Source organism: Phlebotomus papatasi, chromosome 2 (genome assembly GCF_024763615.1).
Source record: "Phlebotomus papatasi isolate M1 chromosome 2, Ppap_2.1, whole genome shotgun sequence".
Taxonomy (NCBI): domain Eukaryota; kingdom Metazoa; phylum Arthropoda; class Insecta; order Diptera; family Psychodidae; genus Phlebotomus; species Phlebotomus papatasi.
In genome coordinates, this window is record NC_077223.1 from 85,144,927 (window position 1) to 85,162,936 (window position 18,010).

The window sequence follows — 18,010 nt, forward strand, 5'->3', positions numbered from 1 at the left end:
TAATAATTAATTACGAGTGAATAAATTTAATAAGAACAATGTGGTCCAAAGGTCTACTTGTTTAACTGCAATAAAATTGAAATTAATGAGCAATTTTAACATTTTATTTTGCTGAATTCAAATTTAATTGCGCAACGATATTTATGTTATTTTAGAATGTTTAAACATGTTTTGGTGGGCCAAGTATTAGTTTATATCAATAAACAAGCGAAAATCTATCAATTCAAATGTTTTTTAATGCAAAATCAATCATAGGAACAATTCAACTGAAAATTAAATTGAATTTACAAATTGAAAAAATCCTAGTGTGATACCACGGATATAGGGGAAAGTGACCATGCTTGATACGATCCAAGCTTGATAATAACTATTTTTTTCCTATGTTAATCAATAGTTATGACTCATCGCAATATATTTCAATAGCTGGTGCTAAGCCTCACATTTCCTAAAAAAATTAGGATCCTAGCTCTTTTTTCCTAGTTTCAGGAAGCAAAAATCAAAAATAGGCCCAAAACTGTAATTTCGATACATGATATTTCATAAGTATTTCTTAATTAATGTCGCTGTTCACGAAAACTACTATCATAGGCACATAGAGGGGTCATCAGTACTAATATTTATGTAAAAATATTTTTACTTTGTGGACACTGTTTTTGTGGGTGGTAACAAATTCATAAATTCTACTTGTGTCCATCCTATATTTTAAAAAGGGTCCATGAATGATAATTTTAATGTGGCAACTATATCATTAGATGTGATTATTCCATAATTACACATATTGCAATCCGCCAATTTTATCGACAATTGACACAATCTTCAACCCTGTTGCCTGAATTTTAAGGTTGCAGAATGATATTTTCATGGACTCAAAGTAAAAAAAATGGTTTTCGCTAGCGCCCTAATGTCATAAAAACATGACTTAGAAAAATTACATAAAAGTGATATTAAAACTAATAACCAGTCTTACAAACAATTTAAGCAGATAGATTAGAGTTCCCTCTAAATATTGATGTGCATTTTTTTGTATCCGGTGAATTTTTTGCAGTGAAAATGGGCCTCCGAATTGTCGAATCAATTATTATACAGGAAGGCCCCGGACCCAAGTTGTATAAAAATCGCTACTGAATTTCCATTTTCTTTTTGAGGAAAATCTAAGGATTTCCAGGAACTATGTGAGTTAGGACTATGAACCTAATACGTGAGACATTTTTTGTCATAGTGCAAGAATCGCTTCGATTTGTGTGTTAATCAGAAAATAATCACAAACCTTGGACATCATTTTACAGTATCAAGCATGGTCACTTTCCCCTATTCCCTTTCGCAAGGTTTTTGGATGTATATTAGATTAATGTCGACTTAAATTTGTCTATAAATCATCATAAAATCATTTCAGAATTAAAAAGGGTTCAAGATGAAGGTATTTTAAAAGACTGATCATTTTAAATATCATAAATATTTTTATAAATTATTTGGCCAAATCGAGTGAAAAAGGCCTTTTTGCCCTTAAATAATTCGGTATAGCGATTTAAAGGCTAAGGACGAAATGTTCAGCTGGACTAATAACAAAATATATCCGGAAATCTTGGAAAAATTTGGGCAATTTGTGAAATTTCCTTCGAACAATAAAAAATCTTAGGAATAATAAAATTGATTGCAAATAGCAAAATTTTTTGGAAACAATAAATTTTTTACAAACAATAAAATTTCCTATGAACTGTAAATTTTCCCACGAACAGCATAATTTCTTTTGAAAAAAAAATCCCTATACGAGTAGTAAAATTTTCAGTAAACAGTAAATTACCTGCAAACAGTAAAATTTCCTGTGAACAGTAAATTTTCTGAGAACAGTAAAACTTTCAGTGAATAGTTAAGTATTCTACGAAAAGTAAAATTTCCTATTAATAGTGAAATATCTTACAAACAATAAAATTGACTGTAAATAATAAAATTTTCTATGAACAATAAAATTTCCTGTGAACGGTAAAATTTCCTATAAACAGTAAAAAAATTTGTGAGCAGTCTGAGACCAGTCAAATTTTCAGTAAATAGAAAAAAGTATAAAAAGGGTAAAATTTTCTTGTGAACAGTAGAATTTTTTGTAGCAGTAAAAATTCCCATGAACAGAAAAATTTCCTGTGAACAGAAATTTTTTTGGGAACAGTAAAATATACCACGAACAGTAAAATTTCCTTATAATAGCAAAATATCTAAAATATCTTTCAAACAATCAAATTAATTGTAAGCGGTAAAAATTTCCATGAACATAAAAATTTCGTGAGAACTGTAAAATTTTCTGTGAACAGAAAAAAAATCCAGGCACAGAAAAATGTCCAATGAACATTAAAATTTTTGCGAAGAATAAAATTACGTGAGCACGCACTTAAATTTTTAGTGAATAAAAAAATTGTCTAGGAGCAGTAAAATTTTCTGTGAACTGTAAAATTTCCTGCAAACAGCGAAATTTCCTGTGAACAGTAAAATATCCTGGGAACAATAAAATTGCTTGAGTATAGTAAAATTTACTGTGAATAATTAAGTTTCCTGTGAGAATAGTAAAATTTCTCAGTAACAGTAAAATATTTAACATTACTTGCGAGTTGTCAAATTTTCGGTAAATAGAAAATTGTGTAAGAAATGCAAAATTTCCCGTGAATAGTAAAATTTCCTGTGAACAGGAAAATTTCCTTTCAATACTTAATTACCCGTGAACAGTGAAAATTTCATCGATCAGTAAAACTTTCAGTCAACAGGATAATTTCCTGTGAACAACAGTAAAAATTTCCCGTGAACACAAAATTTCCATGTGAACTATATAATTTATTCTGAAGAGAACTTTTTTTTTGGGAACAGTAAAGTTTCCCGTGAACAGTAAATAGTCCCGGGGATATTAAAATTTTCTGAAAACAGTAAAATTTCTGAGAACAGTAACAGTTTCAGTGAACTACAAAATTTCCTTCTTGATAATTAATTTATTAAATATGAATTTGAAGAATTATTTTTCTAAGAACTGTTTAATTTTTATGCCCTAAAGTGCTTAGAATATCGTTTGAAATATTCACATTAAAATTGTTACTCAATCAAAAGCAAATTATAAATTTTTCGAGTTTATAAAACAATGAAGCTTTGCGTAATCACCAACAGAGGTTCTTCATCTACACTTTCAAAATCTTTTAAATTAAAATGTGCAAAAGATAAGAGATTTCTAGAGAGCTTGCGTATCAAGAATAAGTACCTATATCGCTTTCCGAGCAATCTAAGAGCTTTTGGTGAATGCAAGCTCCGATTTTAACGAGCCCTGTGACCATATTCGTTCCCTTATCGTTTCGTCTTCGACTAAGCATGCTTGTTTCGCGCCTTTTGACGTTTATCGCAATTTTTATTTTGAGCACACACGCTTTGGTGGAAAATTCAACACACCAAAAAGTCGTCCTAGTTCATTCAGTTGTGAAGCATCTGCCGACCAAGCATTTGTAAATAAGTCAATCTCTGCTCTAATCCCAAATGGCTTCAGATTCAGACCGAGACTGGGACCTGTGCTTCGAGACAATAAATAAACTCGTCGATGAAGCTGGAAAAGTGAGTAGTTTTCCACTGAATTCTGGGGTTGGGGGGATATGGGAAAATTTTCCCAACCGTTAAATATTGAAATGGTGTAAAATTTTAATCCAATTTGCAATGTGTGGTTTTGATAGGGGATTTTTTATCGGGCGGATTAATCTTATGTAATGCTGTAAACATAATGCTGATAATTCTTTCCTGTCTACTCCTCATCCGGTTTTTTTTTATCTAGATTATTGCCAGCCGGAATTCAGGAGCTAAGACCATATCTGAAAAGACGGATGATATAGATTTGCTGACTGAGACGGATCAGCAGGTGGAGAAGCTCCTGACTGAGAATCTTCATGCCAAATTCCCATCTCACAAGTAATTTTTGGCATTTTCTGAACTAAGATTTTTTTTTACTAATTTACTTAACATACCGGGTTAGATTTATCGGTGAGGAGGCTTTTGGAGAAGGCAATAAATCCCAGCTGACGGATGATCCCACCTGGATTATTGATCCCGTCGATGGAACCATGAATTTTGTGCATAGTTATCCACAATCCTGCGTTTCAGTTGGGCTGTGGGTTAATAAATCCCCAGAACTGGCCATTGTCTTCAATCCTGTCTTTAACCAGAAATTCACAGCTCGCCGTGGTCAGGGAGCTTACTACAATGGTCAGAAGATTCATGTTTCCGGCGAGAAGAACATCAAAAAAGCCCTCATTACCACAGAATTCGGAACGAGCCGGGATCCAGAAAAAGTTCGAGTAACTCTCGAGAACCTGGCCAAGGTTGTTCCTGCTGTGCATGGAATTCGTGTGACTGGATCCGCCGCTCTCAATATGTGCATGGTGGCTCAGGGAGCTGCAGATCTCAATTATGAGTTCGGACCCCATGCCTGGGATATGGCGGCTGGAGACTTAATTGTCCGGGAAGCTGGAGGAGTCACAATGGATCCATCTGGAGGACCCCTGGACATCATGTCAAGACGCGTCTTGGCAGCAAGTTCTCAGGAATTAGCCGAAGACTTCATCAAGCTCCTGACTCAGTTCTATCCACAGCCAAGAGACGATTGAATGTCCCATCCGTGAATTCTTGTTACCATCACCTTCATTGATGTTGGATTGTATCTAATTTATTACTCATTGTTTTCATGTTAGCCGAGTCATATTTGTGGAAATAAAATTGCGTAGAATAAACAATTGTATGCCTTATCTTTTCAATTAATTTCCTCAGAGGGAACCGTGATATTTTACCATTTTTGCGCAGGATTTTTTAAAAAAAATCTTTTCCCTCTTGTAGTCTCTTAATTGAGAGTTTCAGTAGGTTTTTTGTCGACAAGTTTAGCTTGGACACTTTTTTAAAAGCCCTTGTATAGCTCTTAAGAATACTCTTATCTTACAATAAGAGATGGTATAGGAAGCTTTGGTAAGCTCGATAAATCTAAACTAAATTATTTATTTTATTATTATTTATTAATATGTTAATATCTAATAAATTTCTGGAAATATTACTATAACGGTGTTATCACACTTGCACATTAAAATTTTAATGTGATTCACATTAATTGTCGCTTGTGAGCGTCCAAATATGTTATTTGTGTCTTTGAGTCACTTAATATTTGGGGCTTTTCTATTTATTGATAAAGAAGTGGACTTGGCCTGCAAAAATAAGTTTAAATTTACCTAAAACATTAATAATTTTCACATTAAAAAATTAAAGAGAAAATCGCATTAATTTTTCGCATTAATGCTATAAATCAATTTATATCAAATTTTGCGGGCCAAGTCTACCTTTTTATCAACAAATATATCAAATTTTGAATATAAAATGATTCAAACACACAAATTACACATTTGGACTCTCACCAGCGTCAATTAATGTGAATCATATTAAAATTTTAATGTGCGAGTGTGATAACACAGTAAGGTACCTAATTGATCTACAATGATTAAATAAAATTTCAAGGCCTGTTTCATGTAAATAATTTATTTTTATATATTTTAGAGCTGAAAAAAGGTATTTTATTAAGTCATTAAAAATTAAATAATAGTCTTCAAAAAAAAAATTCTTAATAGATGACAATTATGGATTTTTAAATAATCATAAATTGGTGCTAGATTAGCTATAGAAGAAAACGCGTTATCTTCGAACGACTCAAGCTTCGAACAAATCATTATTTTTATTCAATATAAGATAAAGTGCCCTCGCTTGACTAGTTCCTCGTCTCGACCGGTAGATTTATTTATTCAATTTATTTATATTTGCTATAATATTTTGCGTATGATTTAACATTAATTGATCAATCATCCCATGAATAATACGAACCAGTGATAAATTCATAGAAGTTGACGAAACTGATCATCAAACATTCAAAAATTGACCCACCGGTCGACTGAGGGCACTCTACCTTATTTTTAATGAATTTTATTCATTATAATGTCATATTTTAATAGCTAGTCCAATGCCTCAAATTTCCTGAAAAGAGTTATAAGTCAAAAACGACCAAAACCATTAAGAAGATAGAAAAAAATCAGTTGCCCGAAGCTTCAGTTGTCCGAAGGCAGCGCGTTTTTCACTATATTAATGCTTTAAATCTTTTTAAGTTACCGCATTTTTAAGCTTTTAGCTCATAAATTCTAAAGTATTTAAATCTTGGAAATCTTTACTATATTTCAGGCTGTAAGACCAAACTCTTTTTAAATATTGCATTCCTAAGATAAAAATTGTTGTTTGTTTTACAATCCTGAAGCTTTATCTTACTTAGGCGAGTGTGTAGCAATTTCATAAATGCATGACTTTTGAAAATATTTTTTATATAAAAAAAGATAAAATCAAGGAATTGTTCTATTATATTTTTCAATGCCCAAATCCAAATGAAGAAAAACTTGAATATTTTTTTGACAAAGAGCTTTGAAAAAGCGTTGAGCTGCAGGAAGCTTCACCACTTTCTCTAAATAAAAATTTTACTCTCACGACGTTCTTCAAGATTGGCTATATGGATTATAAGCCATATGGATTCTAAATATTTTAAGCTCTAGCCAATCACATAAACAGTGTCTTAACACTAAATTTACCGACCGTTTTTGGTCGTTTTTTGGTCAAATTACAAAGCGCGGTACGGTCTGATACTCAACAAATTTGCCTTGGAAAAGAGCAAAAAATTAAAATTTAAACACTGAAAAATATATTACATGCATATTTTAAAAAAATCATAAAGTTTGATTGTGACAATGTACCATTGAAATATGCATTAATCTTAAGCCGGTCAATTTGACCGGGTCTTTGGTAGGTTTAGTGTTAAGAAATAGAGAAATATAAAAAAAACTAAAATTTTGGAATAATAAATTATTATACGAGAAAGAATGGCTACAAATAGCTAATACCCAATAAGTCAATTAGATTTAGCTCCCATAAGTGCATAAATGATATGTCAATGAGCCTTTTAGAAAAAATCAAATATATCAAACTCATATACCTCTCTCTTATTGATTCCCGAAATTTTAAAAAGATAAGATGATCAAAAATTTTATTTATTCATCAGTATATCTTTAGCAGAAGATCTATCTAGAGCTATCTTAGCAGAAGTTATAATATAATATTAAAATTAAAAAAAATATTAAAATTCGAGGTTTTGATGCTTTATTGAATCTATATATCGCTCCTTGGAAATTACAAGGGGTCAACTCAATCTGAGCCATTTTTCAGGAGACAGCATGACAGATTCAACTTTGTATAAATAATTATCTCAATTATAGGTATGTTAATAAAAACAATTTAATTCTCTTCTATTTGTATGAGCATTATTATAAGCAGCGAAACATACATATTTTTATCTTTCAAAATATGTTTTTTTTATTAGTTAGCTCTTTGCCATTCTAAATTATGCGCTAATTTTCATGAAATTAGAATGACACGGGATCAACTTGCTTGAGTTAGTCCCTTGTTTCACAAAAATTTGAACGATAAATCTATTTTGTGCCCCTTGACTTCAAACAAAACCGCGCAAGCAATCATAAAGAGTAAAATTTTGAAAACTTTTCTAATAACGAAATTTTTTGACTCATATCATCTGAAACTTTATTAAATTCTCTGTCCGAGTGCATTAAAACCTCAAAATCACCAAAAAGTGAGTTGACCCCTTATAATTTCCAAGGAGCGATATAGAATGGAGGGGATGATGTAAATTAAAATTATGAAAATACTTTAAATCTGTCTTAAACATCTTAATCGAACATTCAAAAACTAATTCAGATTTTCAGCTTAAAATTTTTAATATTTCAGTTTTAATATTTTAATGGTTTTAATTTAATTTGAGCTATTAATCTGAAATGAAACGAACTTCACAGTAACTAATTTATAATGGATAAAGAAGACTTTTTTTAAATTGGTTTATTAAACGAGAATTGGCAAAAAATGTACGTACATATATATTTCGCCAAAGATGAGACTGGGTCTATTTTGTAGATATTAGTACCTATATATGATTTAGAATTTCCCGGACACAAGTCATAAGAAACTGTCCGTCCTTGAGAAATTAACGATACTTTTTAGAAAACTAACAACTTTGATATTTTATTTCATGAGAACGGCTTTAGATGAACCGATCTATAAGCGAAATTTGACTCAAAGTTTATGTACAATCTAGGATTTAAATATATAATTTTAGATTTCACCTCTAACTCAAAGATTTGCTTTTTAAAGCCAGAAAGCATTACATTGCTAACAAATGAAAACTTTATGATAGGAAAGCATTGGTATTTTTTGGAGTACTTAGTGTCTCTCGATTATAATCCCCAAAGAAACTTACAGATTCCTCAAAGTAAAGAACGATTTCTAGAGGAGAATTAAGGAAACATTTTTCTAAAACAAATCCTATCCATATCTTTTCGCCTTCCTTATGATTTCGGCTTGGATTGTGGTGACGCCTTTGCCATCTGTGATCTGTTCCTTTCTGATCTTCCCAGCCCACCACCCTCTTCCGCAAACTTAGATAATTTCCAATACTCCTGCTACAACTCTTTCTTATCTTTCCATTCCCACATATTTTACTTTCAGTAATACGTGCTTTTTCGGCCAAGCTAAGACTCATCCCTTACCATGCTTGCTCCTAATATCGCACGCAATTCTAACTGCATTTCACTGCAAAGAAAAGTATTTTTATGCAACAAAAAATATCTCTATATGCAATCCATTTTATAAACTTAAAGGATATTTAAGGATTATGAGAAAAATCTGGAAAATTAGAAAGAATATCGTGAAATAGACATATATATTTGTTCTATGAAAACCGTCCCTAATTCCTAATTTAAAAATACCTGTTTGACATTAATAACCTAAACAAGAAAAATAAATTTGAAAAATTTCAACCCACTTCATAAGAATATGTTTTATGATCTTGTGCTTTTCCTATTTGGGATTAGTCCCGGAGTAAAAGTAGTTATCTTTCCCGATAGTTCTGTGATCTCATTCGAGGCGAAGGGTTGGATCGTTTCACCCATTTTTTTTTTAGACTTTTACATCTTGAAAATTTTCAGATATATGAAGACGAAATGTAGCAGTAAAAAAATCAAATTAAATAATAAATTTTGGCTAACTGAACCTGGCACGAAAATTTCGTTGCTTTTGAAGTTCTAAATTAAGTAAGTGATCAAATTTGATTTCTGCTAGTCTAATTTATTTTTTTCTGCTCATTTGTACAGCGCGTTTGATGAAGTAAACTTGGTGAATAGGTCATTGATTCAAATCCAATCTTACATGTAGCAAATAAAAAGAAGACCGCGTGTCCTTAGAAAACACTCGACAATCGACTTCTCTGTAAGATCGTGCTGAAAAACATCCATAGTTAAAGAAAAAATAGTTTAAGTTTGTTTATATAAAAAATGATATTACTGTTGATACGGATATTGAGAAAAATATTGATATTTTTACAATACATATATTCGTTCTTTACCCAAGTAATATTGGGGTGTGGTATGTCTCAGTAGACGGAACTTTTTTGGACTAGCCCAATCACTTTTCTGTACTATACATGGTTCTTAAGTTAAACTTGTATTATAACATTCTTATAACAAATTTAGTAGAGATAAATATCATAGGGGTTGATTTGATTTCCTGTTGCAAAAAGTGGAACTGTTAATTACCCAAATGACCTAAAAAGCATCATAATAATGTATTACTGAAAGTATACTATCAGATTGGCATTTATCCTTGAAGCAATTGGGCCGTGACAATTAAAAGTCCAATAAGCTCAATACCTGCAAAACACCACTCGGGGATGTTTACAGGTGTGCCGGAGCAAAAAAAAGTAGTAAATCTATGAAAGTGCCGAGTGAGGAAAGCATGGAGGAAATTGAGATGGAGTGAAGAAGCATTGAAGTATGGGGAGTAATTCCCGAAAAATGTGTGTCTCAATCGTAAATTTATTGACACAACTTCCAACTTTGTCTGGTGGTGGAGCGCGAAGGAAGGCGAGGAGAGATGAAAAAAAAACGTTGGAGAAAGAAGATATTAATCTCACTCTCTCCTCATTGCCTGGACCATTGAGGCGCCACACAACTTTATATCCCAGAGCGTCGAGACGGCGTCGTGAGTTGCTTGGCAACTATACAGCACCAACCATAAGGCAAAAGATCCGGAAAACCCATTTGAACTTTCGTTATGATGATTTTTTTTCTCTATTTTGCTGGCTTTTGTTGTACGGATTTTTATTATAACACTATTATACAACCCTGGCTTTTCGCATTTTCTATATAGTTGATTCTCATGCATACGAAAACTTTTCAGCAAGAGACACTGATTTTATTTTACAATATTCCAGCATGGGTTGGAGATGGATGGTGGAAGACCAAGTGGACAGACGATAAATTGCTTGACAGTGTGATTCAGTTAAGGAGAAGGTATCTTAAGGGTTCAAATAGACTTAGGTTGGTCCTCGAGAATATTTTGCTTATACAAGTTGACAGTAAAGATTTATCTCAAACTGTTATACACTGAGGTCTTAAGATCATCGATAAGAGGTCTTCTGTATATACAGTGGGACCTCGATAGAGTCTGTCCCCGATAGAGTCAATCTCCAATAGAGTCAACAGCTATTTTTTTACTCTACAGACTCCGATAGAGTCAACTTTTCCATTATTATTGAACTAATAATATTGTATGACTTTTTTGAAATTAAAATCAGTGTTTTGGTGTATCAATGTAACGTTTTTAACACAATATAAACAATATTATGATAAAATTCGTATATTAATCGTGTAATCAATTTTCGACAAAATAATTTTCGTTATTTTAAGCGTTTTGACCGATTGAAAGTTCTCTTGTCTTTTCTTTCTTCTTGTCTTGTCTTTTCTTTTTATTTATTTAAAAGTGCTATAGTATCCTCGGTAATAGTCTTGTAGACATCTCTTGAAAGTTTGAACTCATTTTGACTCTTCGTTTTGTTGCTATTCCCAGTTTTGTGTGACAGGTCAGAGAAAAAGCAACAAAAAATATTTGTGCAAAAAAACTCATTTCCAATTTCCATAAAAATATCGATTTAAAGTTATCTGACTAAAATAAATTTATTTTTTACTGAAAGATATGTCATTATGCTTTGTATATTTTATTTAAAAAATTTGAAAAAACTAAAAATGTGAATTTAAGAAGCAAAAAGAGTTTCAAATTTTTTTTTATATTTTCTCACCTGGCGCCTAAACTAAAAGAGACAATGAAGAATGGATGGTTTTTTCGACTTTATTGGATCATAATTATCCTAGAAAATATTGTTTTAGATTTTTTCGCATATTAAAGAAAACACCGTTAGAGGGTTAAGTTTTTTGATTAATCCCTATGATCGCGTATGATGTGTTTTCCTGTAATCACAAAAAACGGTTTTGGCGGAGAAAGGGAGGGGTAGGGAAGAAATGAGGGTCATAATAATCCCCAGGTTGACTTATTAGGGGGTCATCTTGAAGACTCTAAGTAAATATCTCTAACCATTTAGCGCCCATTTTTCAGAACAAGAAGGAAATGAGAAAAAATTGTTTTATTGTTCTTTTTGTGAAGTTTAGAGCCATAGTTATGTCATAACGAGAAGAAGAACTATCAATCTCGTCTTTCATACAATAAAAGTTTAAAATAAATTCTAATTAAGAACATTAATTGCATCAGAATTTTTTACAATTAAATATCTACCGGAGCTCTTCTACAAAGAGTGTAAAAAGAAATCTTTAAGACATCATTTCCTTATCTTAACATCGTGGATGGACTTCAATATTATCACACGGATAGTAATTTTCACAATTTTCACTTAAGATACATACTAATAATAAAAACATTCTTTAAAATTATTTCTTAATCTCCAAATTTTTCCCAAACATACGACTTTTTTGGACCAGAGGGAGTGTAGAATTTACTATCGTGTTTAATTTATCAATTATCTAGTACAAACATAAAATAATGCCTCTTTATATCAAAATTTCACATTTTAATTGATTTTTTTCGGACTCCGATAGAGTCAACGAATCCAATAGAGTCATCAGGCCTGGAAATAATTAGTTGACTCTATCGAGGTCCCACTGTATTTCCTTTTACCTAATTCTTTACTGCAGAAATTTACTATATTCTTGAGGACCAGTCTGAGTTTATTCGAGCCCTAAGAATTGTTAGCTGATCTTAATCCTTATTTAATTCTGTAACATTAATTTCTAAGATAATGCCTATTAACTCATGTCAATCGACATTCAGTCAAAATATCGATCGTCGTGTCGACATAAACTAAATATTTCTGCTACGTTGGTGTAGATCTGCAAAAAATAACACCTTCCAAATTCTCCAAAATGTGAGTAGATGAGTTTATTTTCCAGAAATCGAAAAAATGGATTGATTATCGACAAAATGGAGACATTTCGGCTAACTTATTAAGTAATTAATAAGTTCTTAAGTCAATAAATTGATTTTAAAGAGTTGCAGAAGATCCAACTACTTAAAAATATAATATGAATATGAGACAAATATCATCGCGTTGTGGCGAGTAGCGAAACTAATATGACATGACTCCGCCTGAATACTAAGTACTTAATTCAATCTTTTGGCAATGTTCTTAATTAAGTAGTTTGTATTAAGGACTTTCGACTAATAAATCATGTATTTTTTAAAGATACATCTGATAGAATATAGACCAGTTGCTGGAAATTTACGTTTCTGTATAGCAAGTTGAGGGCATTAAAGGGAAGATTTAAAAGTTTTCGGTACACTTCTAAGCAAAACTACATTCCCAGATTTCAAGTTGTTAAGACTAATGATGCGGTCTTGAGTTACACTTACTAAATTAAAATCCAAACCAAAATATTAAATAATACTTCACTGATCTTCACTTTTAATAGATTTGTCTCATTGTATGGTTATGTTTTTTGAAATGTCAAATTTTTCTATCTATCTCCATCCATTGGTTAACATGTGTCCAACACATTCTTTATTCCTGTTTCCACTTTTTACCACCAGATGTTACTACTTTCGCTCAAAATATTCCTTAATTAAGTACTTAATAAGTGCTTAATTAAGGATTTATATTAGGTACTTGGTCCAATCTATCATTTAGTAATAAGCATAGACAATACATTGGGAAACTCACTCAAGAAGTGATGAAATTCAGATTCTCAGTTTAAACAGAAAATTATCTTCTACAAATCGTCGATTGCCTCAGCAACTGTGCTAACTGCATTTTCTTTGTGTCAGCATTCGTTGTAAGCAACTCACCGCTGCGCGGCATTTGCAACGAATGCAGACACAAAGCAGATGCAGTGAGCACAGTTGCTGAAGCAACCGACGAAATATTCCAGCATTTTTCTCTTTAATCCTTTTCCCGACAGTGTAGATTTTTTTTAAAGTGCTTAAAAGTGTTAAATGTGTAATTTTCACTAAAATCATATAATTTTTTTCTATTAATATCTGCTTGATTTTAAGCGACACTCGTAATCAAACCACAAAGCACTTCATCGGTATAGTATAGAGGCACTTCCACCGTTTGGCTGCGGAGGCTGGTCATCAACGCTAAGACGGCGATGGACGCATTATACGAGCGGTTATGTAAAGTTAAATAAAATAATATTGTAATTTTTTAATTAATATCAATAATAACAATTAAACAACATCAATTTCGGTTTAAATTACGAAAGTATTTCTTATGAGTTTATGGGCTAATTGTATAGCATTTAGTGAGATACGTCCCCCTTGATTTGGGATGTCTGATTGGAAAGAGGAAGAAGAAAATGGGAACTTTTGTGTCCATTAAGCTTGGAACGCGAAAAAATGATGCAAAGAAGTGTTTTATGACACTCATTTCTTTTGGCCATTTTTAACGATTTTGCCTGAAAAATTATTGTATCTCATATAGTGAAATCATTTTATTGCTGAATTCTATTCTATTTTGCATTTTTCATCCTCATTCCGGTCATAATATGTCGATGAGAAAAAGAGAAAAAGACGAAAAATAGCAAAGAGGAAGAGGCCATCACAGAGTTTATGTGGCGAAATGAAAATATCACTGGCAATGATTAATTGTTGAAATGGGATGTTTTTACTATGTCTTTTTCTTCACATTTGGTGAGCTTTCAAGTCATCATTTTCCGAAAGGGCCTCTCTCTTTCTTTCTCTGCCGGCTTTTCCTCCGCACATTTCAACGACACCCAATAAATCGGTCAATGATCCAAGAATTTATTGGAGCTTTTGCAACTTTGTGCTTTTCGACCAATCCTCTGCAAACTGCTTTGTCAAGTCATGGGAGTATTAATTTATTCCCTCCCATTGATTTTTCACATATTTCTTGCTCATTGTTCGTGTCAACAATGGAAAAACAAGAATATTTGGCTTTAATTTAGTGTTATTTCGAGAATCTATGGGCAAAATAAGAGAAAATATCATTGGAAGATTCTTGTCGTTTCATGATGCCAATGCCGAGAAAAGCTCTTTTCTAGGGTCGTTTGCCAGTGGAAATTTATTGTTTAGAATCAAAAGAGATGAGCTTTTCGCTTTGCTTCAGATACTTAATGAAATTTCTCCGTTCTATGGCTTTGTTATTGAAGTCGAGGAAATGGATTTGACTGATATTTCTCTCAAGTTTGAATTGAGATTTTAAGGAAAATCCAAATGAGAGTTTTGTTGAGCGAAAACTATATATAAAGTATGATCGAATATAGAATCATATAACAACGTAATATCAATCCTAATGTAATTCGAAAATATTTATTTTAAGTATAAGGGACAGAAAAACACGGTAATGGCCTTTGGCTCCTTTCTCTGAAACGTGAGAAATTAAAAGGAGAAAGGAGCCATAGGTCATTACCGTGTTTTACTGTCCTTGATACTCAATCTACTGGCCGAAAATTATTTAGAAGTTATTTTAAGGTATTTAGTTCGAAAAAAATTAAAACAGGAATCTTACGGGGTTCAGACCTAAGGCTTAAAATTTCTCTAAATTCTTATTACCAGAGAATTCGTGGAAAATTTAAATTTATGATTCCGGCACACCTTTTAGATCAGGAAAGTTCGATGAAATCAAAATTCAGATGCTCTTCTTTCTCATACATTTTGTATATGTCTGTCCTACTCTGTCACACTCCAAATTCTATTAAGCTAAATAGCATTTGTTGTGATGCTTAAGAGAAGAAGAAGAGTGCGAAAGAATGAGATAAACATTATGCAATGCATGTGAGAATAAAAGGGATGCGTATTTCGACTTTATGAAAATTTCCTGAACCATTAGGATTAGATACTATGGGCAGAATTGCGTTAAATTGAAAAAAAGCAATGAAATTGCTTTTTATTTAGGATTTTGAAACCTTGTGGAACTGGGCTAAACCTCTAGTGTGAAAACCGTTTAAGTGGTCACTGTGCTTATAATTATTTCAATTTACAAAACAATCTAGACAATCTATGTCTAAACACAAAATTAGGATATGCGTCTAAGCATATAAAAATATCTTTTTTGCATAATTTTAAGGGACATCATGAAAAGTTTTTAAAAAATTGAGATTTTCTAATGAAAATTATTCTTTTTAAATGTTTTTTTTATAAATTCTAATGACAGAGAGCGTTTTTAGAAATCTTTTGTAGATTTTGAATATTAAATTCAAAATTAAATTGTTCTTGAGTTTTTCTAAGGGCTTACTTACAACTTTGGCATTCCTTTTAGATTTAGAGTAATAATGATGGAAAGGTTTTACTACTGTAGATGCGGGTGACTTTGCTAACCTGCTACTTTTAAGCTTTATTTAATTCCAGCTCTTAAAGATGATCTCCACCGATCTGATGTACAATATCCATGTACCGATGAAAATTTACCAAGAAACCTGTTGGAAGTTCGAAAATATAAACCGAAACTTTAATTTCACAAAACTGCTTAAAACTTTACTTTTTGCAGCCAATGTTCCTGCACTGTAGTTGACGTTATTGATGATAGAAATGTCCGGAATACCGAAAATTCGAAATGAAAGAACATCCAGTGCCAAAGCGGCGAACATGTGAATTTATACTTTAGACTTCCATTCGATTTTCCAATAGGTTTGGCATGGCTTTGTCTCTTCTAAAGGTTTTACTGAACAGAGCCATACTGTGCCTATTCGAAGATATAAGAGCGGACTTACCTAAAAACCAGTTGGGAATTCGAAAATATAAACCGATGAGTTGCATAAAAGTTAAGAAACTCATGAAAACGATGTATAGGAGAAAGTACTCTCCCCTCGAACGTTCGTGCCTTCGAATAATGTCAGTCTTTTATTTTTCCTAAGAGACTTACACATTTCTATAAAAATTAGTTAGCTTATCATCAATTATTGATAATTAAAAGATAATTATATTTAAGTCCCTTAGGAAAATTAAAAGAAAACTCACATTATTTAAAGGCAGAGCGTTCGAAAGGAGTGTACTTTCCCCTATTTTAACGAAATTGTAATTCAAACGTTCTGTTGTCTTTATATTCTACAATATTACATAAAAATTTACTTTTTGCTATAAACGTTTACGCACTTTTATTGTGTTTGTTAGCGATTAAAGTATCGAAAGTATAAAGAATAGCAAAAATTTGGAAAAGAAAAACATACAGTAGGGGAGACTGGGGCAAAAAGTAACAAAACAGATATTTTATTTTTTTACATGCTACCCTAGCGCCCCAGAAATTTCTAATTAGTGCAGTTTTATAGGAAATTTACTGCTCTACAACTTTGTGAAAGTAATTTTCCTCTATTTTGCAAGGAAATACTTTTATCGAGCCGGTTTCTAAAAGGTAATTTTGTGACCATTCTCAAAAATGCTGGGGCAAATAGTACCAGGTATGGGATATTATCACATTTTGATTTACTTTATTACGAGCTTTCGTAAATTGAAAAAAATAGCTAGATGACATATTTTCATAGGAAATTTATTCCTCTATACCTTTTTAAAACACAGTCTTCCCTATCTGAACGAGAAAAGTGCTTTTCAAGCTATTTTAGAAAAAAAAACACTTAAGAGACTGCTAATCGTTTGACCAATGCAAACAAAAAGCGGCGAGATGCGGAAATTATGTTTCTTCTTGCCGTGAGACGTCAGAAATTGCTTCGGTCTTTTATACTTTTTGCTCCATACCTTTTGTTACTTTTTACCCCAAGTGGTCAGTTTTAATAAAAGGATTTCTGGAGAAAAGAATCTTTGTAAAATTCTAAAATAGATAGTAGTTTCGTATTCAAAGAATCCAAATCATTTAGGAAATACTTACTAGTGCATCAATTTTTGAAAATAAGTAGGTCAAAATTGATATCTGTTGTAAGGAAATATTTCAAAAATAGGGCTAAAAATTTCAATATTTTTTTTATTTTCTGAATTCCTTGTTCGAATTCATTCTAAGAAACTTACGACCTTGAAGAAGGTATATGAAGGCCATCAATGGAAAAAAATTTAAGCCGCTATCTCTTTTATCTCGGAAGATATTGAATTTTCAAATTTTCAATTTGTTACTTTTTACCCCAGTCTCCCCTACTAATGCGGTGAATATATGGACTTGCACTCAAGATTTACGGTCGATCTTCGAATAGAATTGGCTTGATTTTGGAAAGGTTTTGTGACTTCTAAGGATTATCACTGAGCAGAATTATTCAGATTACTCGTGAATAAAACAAATTGTGCAAAATTCTAAGACATTTTTAAATTTTTAATGTAATTTCCATGCGAAATGCCTCATAGTAATATGAGATTCTACTAGAATATAAATTTGCAATATGCACTGTTTAAATTGGAGAAGTGCCAGTCAATTGTTTGTTGTTTTAACAAAACTTTTCTCACAATGCTTTAACTTTTGAAGGCATGTAGGTTGCAAAAACCTACATCCCAGAAGAATTCCTGCCAAAAATTTCTGTGGAATTGTCTGGTTAATACACCAAATAATAAAATCAATCTAAAATTAAATTGAGAATAATTTATTTTGAAACTTTCCGGATCTATTTTCATCACAAAT

General features: G+C 31.9%; 1 protein-coding gene across 1 annotated transcript; it reads left to right on the plus strand.

Moving 5' to 3' along the window:
- The first annotated feature begins 3,345 nt into the window (after positions 1–3,345).
- On the plus strand, positions 3,346–4,750 carry LOC129804824 (inositol monophosphatase 1-like). The gene is made up of 3 exons (XM_055852454.1): positions 3,346–3,576; positions 3,791–3,924; positions 3,989–4,750. Exons 1-3 carry the CDS (start codon positions 3,502–3,504, stop codon positions 4,617–4,619), a joined length of 840 nt encoding a protein of 279 aa, XP_055708429.1. The 5' UTR covers positions 3,346–3,501; the 3' UTR covers positions 4,620–4,750.
- The last annotated feature ends 13,260 nt before the right edge of the window (positions 4,751–18,010 follow it).

Excerpts from the sequence above, each read along its gene's own strand:
- LOC129804824 (XM_055852454.1), top strand. The coding sequence starts at position 3,502 with ATGGCTTCAGATTCAGACCGAGACTGGGACCTGTGCTTCGAGACAATA. Across the intron at positions 3,577-3,790 it reads TCGTCGATGAAGCTGGAAAA|ATTATTGCCAGCCGGAATTC; the intron begins GTGAGTAGTTTT and ends TTTTTTATCTAG. Across the intron at positions 3,925-3,988 it reads GCCAAATTCCCATCTCACAA|ATTTATCGGTGAGGAGGCTT; the intron begins GTAATTTTTGGC and ends ATACCGGGTTAG.